The sequence below is a fragment of the Danio rerio genome, chromosome 2 (assembly GCF_052040795.2).
Source record: "Danio rerio strain M-AB ecotype USA chromosome 2, GRCz13ab, whole genome shotgun sequence".
NCBI lineage: Eukaryota > Metazoa > Chordata > Actinopteri > Cypriniformes > Danionidae > Danio > Danio rerio.
In genome coordinates, this window is record NC_141022.1 from 8,232,519 (window position 1) to 8,247,328 (window position 14,810).

General features: G+C 36.3%; 1 protein-coding gene across 1 annotated transcript in view; it reads left to right on the forward strand.

The window, feature by feature from the left end:
- The window catches only part of ripk2 (receptor-interacting serine-threonine kinase 2), a 29,479-nt gene extending 21,088 nt beyond the window's left edge, over positions 1 to 8,391 (forward strand). Inside the window, 2 exon segments of the mRNA NM_194411.3 lie at positions 1,052 to 1,267; positions 4,767 to 8,391. Coding sequence (NP_919392.3) covers positions 1,052 to 1,267; positions 4,767 to 5,149 — 599 coding nt within the window. The 3' untranslated portion in view covers positions 5,150 to 8,391.
- The last annotated feature ends 6,419 nt before the right edge of the window (positions 8,392 to 14,810 follow it).

A 14,810-nucleotide genomic window follows, 5' to 3' on the forward strand; every position in this document is an offset into this window, starting at 1 on the left:
ACCGCACACGCACACATCCCAAAATGCTAAAGTTTTTTTTTCTTTCTGTTTGGCGTGCGTTATTAAATTCCATAACACTCTCACCAGTCCTTACTCCTTATTTGCGTCTAATAACCCAGTTTGTCACAGGGGCATGAATGAAATGTTCATGAGTTAAAGTGAAACTGCCAAACTGCAGTTAAAGTCAGGCATCCTGCTGATGTGATTCAGAAGGGCACTCTTTTTGTCAGACAACTCACCAGTCAGGTATACATCCGCGCTAAAATATCAAGGTGAAAGTCATAGCTTGTGTAAAATAGACCCAGCTCCCAACCTAACTTTGAGATTAGAGAATAGATTAACGGTGATATTTTTTTTTTATAATAAAAGTCCACGTTAATCCAGCACATTATCGTCGACAACGGCAACACCGCTAATATATATATATATATATATATATATATATATATATATATATATATATATATATATATATATATATATATATATATATATATATATATATATATAATTTATTTATTTATTTGTTTATATTGATAATATATATATTTATATACTGCTAATATGTATATACCACAACAACAGAAAAGACAACTAAAAATATTGTGTGTGACTCAAAACTTAAGTAGAAAAAAGCAACTCAAATAGGTCTGGAACAAGTGATGGATGAGCAAATGATGACAAAATGTACATATTTGTTGAACCATCCCTGTAGTCAGCCAGCTGTACTAACAACTCTTTCCTGACCTGGAATATAAAACTAAAACCAACCAAAATGGTTGTCTGTTGCTAATCTAAAGAAAAAACATTGCACCACCTGATTGTTTCACACTGGCACTGCAATGTTTATGCGAACTCTGGAGGTTTTCTTTAGCTCTTTACTATTCTTTTACCCAGGGTTAAAAGTGTATTTGAGAACAATGATAACTTAGTGGTAAAGACAGCTTGGAAGAGGAGTAAAAATGTTGGCATCTAATCTATCTCATTTATATCTTTTACTTGGGGTTTTCTGGTTGGTGTAATATTGTTTGTTTCACATCTTCATCTTCAGGTGCTTATGCGGGTCTGCCGTCATCATTAATGTCTCTTCCACTGGATCCCCCAAAGCCTCTTATGGACAACTGCTCTCCCAACAACCTGAGTCCTGAATATCAGACAGCGCAGGTCGTGTCAGACCTCAACATACCATTCAAAGCTCATGCGCCTCAGAGTGAAAGTGAGCTGGCTCTTGCCATACAACCCCTCACACTGCATCCACACCCACAAGGTAAACACAGTCTATATTCTGTCAATTCAAGTATTATTACTAATATTAATAATATATATGAAGATACATGAGCAATATCACAGGAGCAGCAGTGAGATATGGCTGTACAGTATATTGGCACTGGTGGGAGGTGTAATATTGCGTTCAACTGCATAATCGTGTATATTAAAAAGAATCGCAGAGAGTCTTAAACATGTTTGTATAAGGAACTACTTTCTTGCAGTATTGGTCAAACTGTAGTGAGCTTGTTCCTCTGCTTGTCATGACTAATGTGGGCAGAGTAATACACAAGAGTGAAGAAGCTGTAAGAGTGCTGATATTGCTGAATATCGCACGCCTATCAGCCAATCAGATTTGAGGACCGTACAGTACTTTTGTATAAATATAAGAACCATTTCTTTTCTTTTTTTCTTTTTTGAAGTGTATATTAGAGATCTGCGCGGGACTAAATTTTGAATCCCGCACCCGCTCCCGCTCCCGCTTATATTAAGCACTTGATGTCCAGCTGCCCGACCCGCCCCGTTTTCTATCCGCCGCACCCGATCCCGCTAAAGAGCGGGGGGAGAACAAAACCGAAAATCACCCAGTTATACAGTCCAGACAGCCTATAACAAGCTGTCTGTATAAACACACACACAGACAAAGCTTTCTCTCTTTCATTCGCGCGCGCGCCCTCTAACACACACTCATAAGCACCAAACACAAACACAGGCAAAGCTCTCTCTCACATTCGCACACACACACACACACACACACACACACCTCTCATTCGCGCGTGCACATACATACATACATACATACATACATACATACATACATACATACATACATACATACATACATACATACATACACACACACACACACACGCACACACGCACACACACACACACACACACACACACACACACCCCCCCTCTCATTCACGCGTGCGCATACATACATACATACATACATACATACACACACACACACACACACACACACACACACACACACACACACACACACACACACACACACAGCAACAAACAAGCTAAACACAGCATCGCGCTATTTCATTTACACACATACATACGCGTGCTCACTCGGGAGTTGGGAGCAATATTGCTAGACAGCCCGCTCCCGTCCCAAATTAAACTCGTTACCGACCGCTCCCATGATTTATTCGGAAATTTATACCCGCGCCGTAGAAATCTGGTCGGATCCCACGGCACCCGCGGGAATGCAGACTTCTAGTGTATATATATATATATATATATATATATATATATATATATATATATATATATATATATATATATATATATATATACCCACAAGGTAAACACTATATATATATATATATATATATATATATATATATATATATATATATATATATATATATATATATATATATATATATATGTATGTATGTATGTATTCATTCATATGCGATCATATTTATTGCTTTATTTAGAACTTCATGGCAGATGTTTGATCAAATGTGGAAAAATAAAATATTAATAAAATAGAAAACACTTTTTAAAAAATATTGATTACAGGTCCTACATAAACTTAAAAAAAATACTACAACTTTCTCACAATGCGGTTATTCATGTGTCTGTGCTTCCCCTAATGGTGTTTAAAAAATTCTGAAAAATATTACCAGTTATAAAATGAAAAATTATAAAAGTATTAGCAGTTCAAAACCATGTGGATCAGTCGATCCATCAGCGGATTGTTCATATGTCAGTTCATAGACATATCAGCTGATCTACGCGACTTTAAAATGCTCCAGTGTCCGTTTATTTGTGTTTGCACTCGGTGAACAGCTGTATTTTTGATTCTGTCCACTAATTTTAATGCACATTTTAGATATGCGCATAAAAAACGGTTTATGGAAATGCCAAGATGCACATATATTTTGAAAAGGCGTATTAAAAAAACATAAGCGCATAACGAAGTGGAACACTTTTTGTTAGGTAAGACTACGATGGAAACACTTTTACAGAACAAATTCCAGTATGCGCATTAAAAAAAGTCATGCGATTTATAAGAGATTATGTAATGATAAAGGTGTGTGCGAATGGATAAACCAGCAGGCTGTGCACATTGTAAAACATCTGAAATGTTGTTTTGGTCATTCTAAAACGCTTGGGCGTTTCAGTATTAGTGTTATTATATTATTAATGACCTCCAGAGCTGTCAAGAGCGTCTATGCTCCCTGTCTCACACCTTCAAACATATCACCACGTTCATTGCGCGTGAGCGTTGTCTTCCGAGACACCAATAATTTATTAAATAAGGAAAAGATTAACGCAGCTAGAATTCCATTTTCACTTCTCATATTTAGTGCCAGTAAATCAGGGAGTGACTATTTTGGTCTCTTTGACTCGTTGGATGGAAATGCTGCTTTATAAGCAGATCTTTTATGTGAAATTCCAGTTCTGTGCTTAAATTTATTTTGCATCTTTCAATGGAAGCAAGACCTTCAGAGCTAATCACAGTCATTTCTGTTGAGCATTGAGCATGTGAACATGATGACCAATCAGTGGTGTTTAAGATTGCGCTAAAATATTAAGCGTGAAATAGGCGTTTCTAAAATTACTACTGACCTAGGGTTGGGTCCATAGATCCATCGTCCATCGCCGTTGACCAATAGACATTACGATGCTGAGCTGGCATCGCTATCCTCAGCCCCATCCCCACCGCAGAAGCAACCCACTCGCTAAAAGACACAAGGTCCCGTTTACACTGATATGTCTTCGTTTTAAAATGACATTTTAGGACTAAAACGATCCACATCCACACTGGTGTTTGACCTAGCATTTCTGAAAAGTCCACTACACCGCTGAAAACGCACATCACATGACCACATACACACACAGGCATGCGCTGCAGTGTATGCATGTGTCTGAGCTCCAGTAGATAGCGGGTGACTCTTCGGTCTTTTGAATCTATCAGGTAACGTGTCACAGCGTCTGTACACTGCTTTAATCTTTCGCTTTCACGCTTGTACTTTGTAATTTTAGTGAGCAATTTAGTTGGTTGTGTACCTTTTTTACCAACCAAGTTTGTCGACGCCATTATAACGACACCGATCACTCTGCCTATTCATGCCAGAGTCCCATGAAAAAAGTGATTGACAGGTGGTAATTTGTGTATAAGTTATCTTTATTTATGATTTGGTTATGGGTAAAAAACAGACCATCCAGGTCAGGTAGTTAAAATGGTAGGCTAAAAATTATTAATTTATTATAATTTAAATAATTATTCATAAATAATTAATTCAACGCCACCTACGACAACGATGCCTCATCCATTGCGATGTTTTACATTAGACATCGATGCCCAATTTGGCCCACGATGTTGGCCAAATTGGTCAACATCGCCCAACACTATACTGAACTAACAACACTAATTATCGTGAATTATTTTGTGTAGCCATACTTAATTGTCAAATAAATAAAAAAAGCATTAATGTCCACCTCATCCTTTTTCTATGTCTTGACAGATTTTGTCACGGCGTTTGACGATCAAGGTCCAGCTGCCCGCTGGATCGCTGCCCGAAGGGAGGAAGTAGTGCGCCAGATGACCGAGGCGTGTCTCAATCAGAGTTTAGACGCTTTATTGTCTCGTGAGCTCCTGATGCGTGAAGACTACGAGTTGGTCGTGAACCAAACCACACGTACCGCCAAAGTGCGGAAGCTCCTGGACACATGCGAGCGGCACAGCGAGGAGTTCTGTCGTGTGGTGGTGAGGAAACTTCAGGACAACAAACAGATGGGTCTGCAGCCTTACCCAGACCTCAGCACCACCAGCTCGCCACCTCCGCCATACGTAGCCCCCAGCGCCCCCTTCCTCTCCAACTCCTTCAACAACACCAGAAACTTCTAAGCGTTCCCGATCTCCAATCACTGCTCTCCAATCAGAGCTCTGTGAGTCCTTTTTACAGTTACGGATGGTTCATGCGCTTTTACATTTGTGCTTTCACTCGGCGGTTGAACCATCAACAGTTGTTACATGCATTAAACAAGGCCAACTTTGATCAAACCCCTAGGATATAATGACTTATAGCAACTATGGTGGTTGTTGAATCCGAAGAGTAACATTTATGTTAATAAGTGAAGCCAGTAGAGTGGTATCAGCACGTCATGTTTAAACGTTTATTCTAGACATTTCACGAATCTGGATGTTTCTACATGGAGAGCTGTGAAGCTTCTAAGCAATCAGTCCTGTCTTGTTATCATTTGCACTTTCCATCCCAGCAAATTCATTAAAACTGAAGACTTGAATGAGCTGAAGTTCTAAAAAACTTAATAAAATATGCTTTATGTCCACATTAGTGCAAAGTCACGGTTCCGGATTTGATGAAGTTTTGTGTGGATCAGCATTTTCGGTCTTCCTTTTTATAAAGCATCATGACTTGTTTTTTTTCTGCTTTATTTCCATAGTGGCACTCAAAACTGGATCTGCTGATTGTGTTATGTTTAATGCTAGGTCAGGGTTAGTCTGCCCCTGCAGGGTTTAGCTCCAACTTGCCTCAACACAACTGCCCGAGTGTTTCAAGTATACCTAGTAAGACCTTGATTAGCTTGTTGAGGTGTGTTTGATTAGGGTTGGAGCTATAATCTGCAGGACACCGGACCTCCGGGAACAAGTTTGGTGATCCCTGGTTTAGAGCATCGGTCTCAAACTTGATGCCTGGAGGGCCACAGCTCTGCACAGTTTTGCTCCAACCCTAATCAAACACAGCTGATCCAACTAATCAAGGTGTTCAAGACTACTAGAGACTATAAGGCAGGTGTGAGTTGGAGGTGGTTGGAGACAAACTACGCAGTGCTGCGGCCCCAGAAATTGAATTTGACACCATTTGTGTAGACCTTAGTAAGGGTTGACCATTTCACAGAGCTGAAATTTGATGGTATAGTGTTCATATCTGTGTTAAGATTAGACATGATCTGTACACTTATGGCGGTACAACTTTTTGATCATACCCCGTTGAGTTTGATCATAAATATTACATACCTTAAAGCTTTTTCTGTTACATTTAGGATGTCCACTTAACACATCAGCTGTGTAATGGTTTGATTTTTAAAAGATTAATTAACCCTAAAATGATTGTTTTTTTCTTACTAACCATTCGTCATCACGTCATTCTAAACCTCTGAGACCTTTATTCATACTGAGGACACAAATGAAGATATTTTAGATGTAATCAGAGAGCTCTCTCATTCTCCATAGACAGAATGCCCAAAACAACTTTGTTTGCCTAAGTTTTCCCACTTCATATAAGTGTGTGTTTAATACGGGAAACACAATGTGCTGTAAAAAAAATAATAGTAAAAAAGTCTTGCTGCCCAAAATTTTTTAGTTAAATCAAATGAACTTTTTCTAGTCATCTCAACATCAGTCAAACTGATTAAAAATATTAAGTAAAACTTTATGTAAATAAAAATATTTAGTTGAAACCTGATTAACTGATTAAAATTACTCAAAGTAACACAAAAAATATCTGTTGTTAAAACACATTTTGCCTGCATTTACACTGGAGATCTTGATGGTCTATTCTGAAGTGATGACCCACTTACATCATCTTTTAAATGTTTACCTGTAGGCAAAAAAGTCATATTTACATATACACTTAAAACCCAAAAAGTTAAGGTAACTCAAACCGTTTGAGGAAACCGATTGCAACAAACCATTTAAGTTCAAAATCTTATCCTCATGTGTACTGTGAACTTAATCCATTGAGTAAATGAAGCAATTTGAGCACAGTAAAACCCAACAAATGAAGAAAACTCAAACCAACTGAGTACTGTAAAACCCCAAAAGTTGAGGCAACTCACCAATTTCTAGAAACCATTTGAGTTTAAAAAAAAAAAAAACGAATGTATATGAGTACTGTGAACTTAATTAAATACCTCATTACTTCATCTTAAATGAACTCATTACCTTCAACACTAAGTTCATAACTCTTTTCAAATAAGTAGAATTAAGTTTTAGTCAATTTTGAGTTAACTACACTCATTTCATTTGATGAAGTTGACTGTTGGGTTTTACATTGTACATATAAATATTAACTATTTTTATTTTTGTTTGGTGTACAAATGTGTTCTTGGAGCTTCGTATGATTAAAGTTGAACCACTTAAGTCTTATGGAATGTTTTGACAAGTGTATACTCGAACATCTTGCGACCTTTGCTGTATATGGAAGGTCAGAGAGCTCTTGGATTTCATCTAAAATATCTCAATTATTATTAGTGTTCCAAAAGATAATTGAAGGTCTCTGGTGGCTGGAATGACACCAGGGTGACTAATTAATAACCACATTGTCAGTTTTTAATTAACTAAAGGCTCCTACACACCGGGACGCTTTTCGTTTGCGTTTAACGTCAGCGTTTTACGAGACGTTTTTCCGTATTTAAAGCCAAGCGATTTTTTTTTTTTACTGGCGTCGAGCAGAAAAGAATGCAAAATCGTTAAAACGTTAGATGGCGCTACGCAACTTTAAGCTTCTGACACACACTTATGACACAGAAGAAGGGTAGGAGAGGAAGTTGACACGCTTGTTGTTAAAGTTACTGGTGACTCGAACAAGCATGGATGGTTCAAGCAGCAGCTCCAGCTCTAGCGATGAAGAAATGATTAATGTTTACCAGTGCAATAAGGAAAACGCAAGCAAAAAAGTCTCAGTGTGCACAGTCCTTAAGAGTTCATTCACCCATCGTTTACTCACCCTCAAGGTCCTTCGAAATCTGTATGAGTTTCTGATTAAATGGCAACCAACATTCATGTAATAAAGGCAATTGGGTCCAAAACAAAACCATCTAACTCCACTAAATTTCACTGTATGCGCTCTCGGATTCTTTCAATAGTATTTTTTTCGCACAAAGTCAGTCATAAAAGTCTGGAAGGACGTGAGAGAGAGTTTAATTATTTTTTTTGGGTGTACAATTCTTTTAAAACAATCCTGAGTGCCAAGAGAAATCTGCTTCGACATGTTCACATGTCTGTGGTCTTATGAGGAATTTGTACACTTGATTTGTTCTTTCATGCAGATGCCAACGACAAACCAAACAAGCCGCGCTTCTTACCAGACTGGTTTTCCATCAGCCATTAAACATGTGTCATTCTTCCCCTGCGTCTTTGATTTGTATAGTGAGTACTGTAGCATTCTGTTCACAAGCAATACTACTCAAAATTTTGGATGATGGGTTTTTCGATTGGGGTGGTACTCTGGAGTCCTTAATGACGGATTACATGCATTTTGTCTCCATTATGTTTGGTTGTTTTCAAATATTAGATAATCAGTGGCCTACTTGACCTGACCACATGCGCCAAAAAGTCGTTCACATTTAGTTTTCAGTAAAAGCTACTTCTTAGTAAGTATGTAGCCTAGTTTATACTGCTTATACAACTTATTGTTGACTCCAGATGTAGCAGAAGCAGAATGCTTTTTTGTTTTTTTTAAATACATAAAACAGACTCGAATAGGAAACAACTGTAATAAATATCCTGGATAGATGCTTTTCCAAGAACAAATCTTATCCAATTGACTACTGTTAATGCAACCATTGCCAGTTTAGACAAACAGGATTTAAAGCATGAAGGAAAATTTGATGAATTGTTGTAAATTTGAAGATATTTAAAAACCAAATCAAAGGCAATTCTGACATAGCACTGTAAATATAGACTAAAGCAGAACACAAATTGCTGAATTCAATTTGTGGCGATCGAATTCAATTTGATTGACATAAGAAGCATTTTATTTTCATCAGTGTTATCAGGCATTAGATATCTGTGGCGTTGGGTTTTGCATGCGTCTGCACTGTAAACTTCCCTTCTGTGGAAACCGGCGTTGTTTTAGAGGCCTTATTGTTGTGGAGGTGTTTTCCCCGATTCATTTTTTTATTCCCTAAAATTGTTTGTTTTTTATTTCTCCTTTTCTAACTCTGTCATGCTTTGGTTTTTAAGTGGATGTAAATACTTTGCTTATGAATGCTGAGTGGAAATCGAGTCAAAGCACAAAACCCGTCTTGAAAAGTTGGGGTTTGATGTTATTGACTTGTTTCAAAGCAGAAATGAGATTTTGTAGGTACTATTTCAGTTTGTTTGGTTTTTTTTTTTCAGATATATTTTGACTTCTGGATTCGGGACCATATTGAGTCACTATGACAGTATGAAGAGCATGGTCCGCTTTTGTTTTGTATTTATTTATGAAGTATAAATTTTCCATGCATCTTAAGTGGTTTGTTTATAATGTGTTGTTACTAGTTTTGCTTTGCCAATCCAGTGATAAAGTTGAAGTCAGAATTATTAGCCCCCCTTTGAATTTTATTTATTTTTTAAATATTTTCCAAATGATGTTTAACAGAGCAAGGACATTTTCACAGTATGTCTGATAATATTTTTTCTACTGGAGAAAGTCTTATTTGTTTAATTTTGGCTAGAATAAAAACAATTTTAATTTTTTTTAAAAACATTTTAAGGACAAATTTATTAGCTCCTTTTAAGCTATATATATATATATATTGATAGACTACATGACAAACCATCGTTATACAACAACTTGCCTAATTACCCTAACCTGCCTAGTTAACCATAATTAACCCAGTTAAGCTTTTCAATGTCACTTTGAGCTGTATTGAAGTTTCTTGAAAATATCTAATAAAATATCATTTACTGTCATGATGGCAAAGATAAAATAAATTATTAGAAGTTAAAAAAGTTATTTTAAAAGTTATTAGAAATGAGTTATTAAAACTATTATGTTTAGAAATGTGATGAAAAACATAAATAAAAAAAATAAACCTGTGAAACATAAATTAAGGAAAAAAAATAAACGGGTCTAATAATTCAGACTTCAACAGTACATCTTTTTAGATTATCCAGAGGCTGAATAGTCTTTAGCACACGTCTCAGCAATATGTCAGCCGAATACTGAATTGCCTAATGGATTGTTTGGAATGCTAAATATGCATTTGCATTCATGTCACAGTTAAAAATGTTATTTAGAATTCAAAATGGCTCATACTGATATGTCAGTGTTCATTTGTTTGACTTGGAGCTCTGTAGAGTCAAGATTTAAATGTCATCAAATACAAATGACAATAATGTATAGCGTATGTAGCAGTGTACAAGTAGCATATATCTGTGCTCTGGCACTATGTGAGGAACTTCCACAAAAACAATCATTTTTTGAAGTGTTAATAAAATGTGTAGAGTTTCCTGAATGTGTGGGTTTTCTCGTTTCTTTGTGTGTGTGTGTGTGCGTGCGTGTGTTATTTATAATTTGAAAATGACACTAAACGTACACTACCTGACAAAAGTCTTGTCGCCCATCCAACACTAGAGCACCTTGACCTTCTTTGCTTTTAGAAACTTTAAAGTGGAGGCTGAAGTATGAGAAGCTGTGCTATATGGCTGAAGAATTTGCCCTCTCCTGTGGTTTGTAATGTAATGGGCAGCAGAAATGTCTTGATACCCCAGGCTGTTGATGTTGCCATCCACTCTGCAGATCTCCCGCATGCCTCCATGCTAAATGTAACCCCAAACCATGATTTTACCATCACCAAACTTGACTGATTTCTGTAAGAATCTTGGGTCTTTTGCAGTATTTGTGATGATTGAGAACAGAAACTACCTTCTGCCCCAAATGATCAACTAGAAGTCCATTTGTTGCTCTTACAACTGGGATCGACGGCAAGACTTTTGTCAGGTAGTGTATGTATGCAGTGATCTTAAATCAATACATCCAGATATTTTAATCTGCTTGTCTTTAAAGACCCAAAGAAGCCAGAGATCAGTTATCATGATTAAAAGATCCAGCATCTGCCAAATCATTTTAGATTATGTAAATGAGGTATGAAGAACGAACCCCTGAGCCCTTCTATGCCAGAACTGTTAACCCAATGTGTTTATTTGGATCATTGTTGGGTGTAATGAGCTACAAATAAATTCGTTATTAAATTTAACTGTTAAAAAAGTAAATCCAAGGGATTACTGCTAATGTTTAGGTAATTACCGTTACTTACACTTCCCTTACATGCTGTCAATAAATAAGCAGTTCTCAAAGTAATTGCATTTGTTTTCTTATAGAAATACGAAAAGACATCTCAATCTCATTTCCCAGAGATAGGTTGCGGCTGGAAGGGCATCCGCTGCGTAAAAAATGTGCTGGATAAGTTGGCGGTTCATTCCGCTGTGGCAACCCCAGATTAATTAAGGGACTAAACCGAAAAGAAAATGAATCTCAATCTCAGCTTTGCATTTAAAATGACATAACTGAGTGAACAACACTTAAAGGGTACCTATTATGCCCCATTTTACAAGATGTAAAATAAGTCTATGATGTCCCTAGAGGGTGTCTATAAAGTTTCAGCTCAAAATACCACACAAATAATGTTTTACAGCTGTTTGAAGCCCTTTTTAGGCTGTGATCCTAATTGTGGCGTTTTGGTGACTGTCGCTTTAAATTTAAATGAGACTGTGCTCTTTTCAAAATAGGGCGGAGCTACAAATGCCTGTGTGTCAGCATAGTGGCAGATTCAAAAACAAGACTAAAGTTCTTTGCTAATGAGGAAGAGATCATTGCTAATGGGCGGGGCTTCTATGAAGTGTGATTATGAAAATTTTATTTTTATCATTAGAAGCTGGTTATATTTGCAGACAGTTGCCACAAAACTGTGTTTAAACTCCTAATAAAAGGGATTTTTGCATGATAGGTCTTCTTTAACAACTTCTTTAGTTCACACAACCATGCATAAAATCTCCTTTATATTCAGAATGTGTCATGACATGATTATTATGTCTTATGAACACCCTCATTAAGTAAAGTGTTTTGTTCTGCCTGACAAAAATGTCCCTTGTGAAGTTCGAGCTCTCAGCAAAATGCACAAGCTGAGGTGTCATTCATGTATGTTGTATAAGCAGTGCAGAACAAGTTGCACAAAATGTAATACATGGGGCAAAGGGTTCAAAATGAGCAGATACAATATACAATAGTAATTATGCTGCTGCTTAGCAAACACCTCTAATAATGGGGAAGGATTGCAGTCTTAAAAGGAACACTCAACTTAATGTGGAAACAGACTCTTTTTTTTCAACTCCCCTTGAGTTAAACTGATTAGTTTTACCAGTTTTGAATGCATTCAGCCAATCTCTGGGTCTGGCAGGAGCACTTTTAGCTTGGCTTAGCATAGATAATTGAAATGGATTAGACCATTAGCATCTCGGTCAAAAAATGTTTGAAATAAATTTCCTATTTAAAAAGCAATGCTATTACACAGCTGCTGAAAATAGTCCCCTGCTAAGAAACTAGGCCTAATATCGTTGCGCCTGCTACAGCCATGGTAGAGCAGCAACGTTCCTTGATTATGACCTAGAAAATAGCAACTTTTCGTTTCAAGTCTTAGTACATGATGTCAAAACAGAGGAGTCAAGCTCTAAATAGGAAAGAACTCCACTTACTGTTGAAATAGGCTCATTTTAAAACTCCCATAGAGTAAAACAGTTGAGTTTTACTAGTTTTGAATCCATTCAGTCAATCTCTGTCTGGTGGGAGCACTTTTTTTCACGTTAAGTTGTTGTGAACCATTTATTTGGGCTGAATTTAAACAAACAAATTAGGTTGAACATTCCAAATTTAATTCGTTTAAATTCAACAAATTGTTTGCAACAATTTTGCGGAAATATCAAAATATCAACTTTTCCTCTCCTGTCAGTCTTAGTACATGTAGCAAAAACAGAAGTCTAGCTTTAAATAGGAAAGTTATTTTAAAAAATTAAATAATCTAATTATATATTCTATTCTATTTAGCTTAGCTTAGCATAAATTATTGAAATGGATTAGACCATTAGCATCTCGTTTAAAAAATGTCTTAAATGATTTTCCTATTTAAAAAGCAATGCTATTACGCAGCAGCTGAAAACAGTCCTGTTAAGAAACTAGGCCTAATATCATTGCGCCTGCTGCAGCTATGGTACAGCAGCAAAGTTCCTTGATTATGACCTAGAAAATAGCAACTTTTCATTTCCAGTCTTAGTACAATGATGTCAAAACAGAGGAGTCAAGCTCCAAATAGGAAAATAAACTCCACTTGCTGTTGAAATAGGCTCATTTTACAACTCCCATAGAGTAAAACAGTTGAGTTTTACTCATTTTGAATCCATTCAGTCAATCTCTGTCTGGTGGGAGCACTTTTTTTCACGTTAAGTTGTTGTGAACCATTTATTTGGGCTGAATTTAAACACAAATTAGGTTGAACATTCCAAATTTAATTCGTTTAAATTCAACAAATTGTTTGAAACAATTTTGCAGAAATATCAAAATATCAGCTTTTCCTCTCCTGTCAGTCTTAGTACATGTAGCAAAAACAGAAGTCTAGCTTTAAATAGGAAAATTATTTTAAAAAAATTATTCATCTAATTATATATTCTATTCTGTTTAGCTTAGCTTAGCATAAATTATTGAAATGGATTAGACCATTAGCATCTCGTTTAAAAAAAAATGACTTAAATGATTTTCCTATTTAAAAAGCAATGCTATTACGCAGCAGCTGGAAACAGTCCTGTTAAGAAACTAGGCCTAATATCGTTGCGCCTGCTGCAGCCTTGGTACAGCAGCAAAGTTCCTTGATTATGACCTAGAAAATAGCAACTTTTCATTTCCAGTCTTAGTACATGATGTCAAAACAGAGGAGTCAAGCTCCAAATAGGAAAATAAACTCCACTTGCTGTTAAAATAGGCTCATTTTACAACTCCCATAGAGTAAAACAGATGAGTTTTACTAATTTTAAATCCATTCAGTCAATCTCTGTCTGGTGGGAGCACTTTTTTCACGTTAAGTTTTTTTTTAACCATTTATTTGGGCTGAATTTAAACAAACAGATTAAGTTGAACATTCCAAATTTAATTTGTTTAAATTCAACATAAATTGTTTGCAATAATTTTGCGGAAATATCAAAATATCAACTTTTCCTCTCCTGTCAGTCTTAGTACATGTAGCAAAAACATTTATATATTCTATTCTATTTAGCTTAGCTTAGCATAGATAATTGAAGTGGATTAAACCATTAGCATCTCGTTTAAAAACGTCTTAAATGATTTTCCTATTTAAAAAGCAATGCTATTATGCAGCAGCTGAAAATAGTCCCCAGCTTAGAAACTAGGCCAAATATCATTGCGCCTGCTGCAGCCATGGAACAGCAGCAAAGTTCCTTGATTATTACGAAAAAATGAGAGTATAGTACATTAGTTATTTTGACCTATTAAATAGAAACTTTTAATTTCCATCGGTCTTAGTACATGATGTAAAAACAGAGGAGTCAAGCTTTAAATAGGAAAATTATCAAAATTCTAATTTTTTTGTGAGCGAGATGCTAATTGTCTAATCCAATTTAATGGTTTATGCTAAGCTAAGCTAAAGTGCTCCCGCCAGACCTGGAGATTGACTGAAAGGATTCAAAAAATGGCAAAACTAAACTGTTTAATTCTAGGGGACTTGTAAAAAGTCTATTTCCAAAAAAAAGAGGTGTTCCTTCTAACCTGAATTCT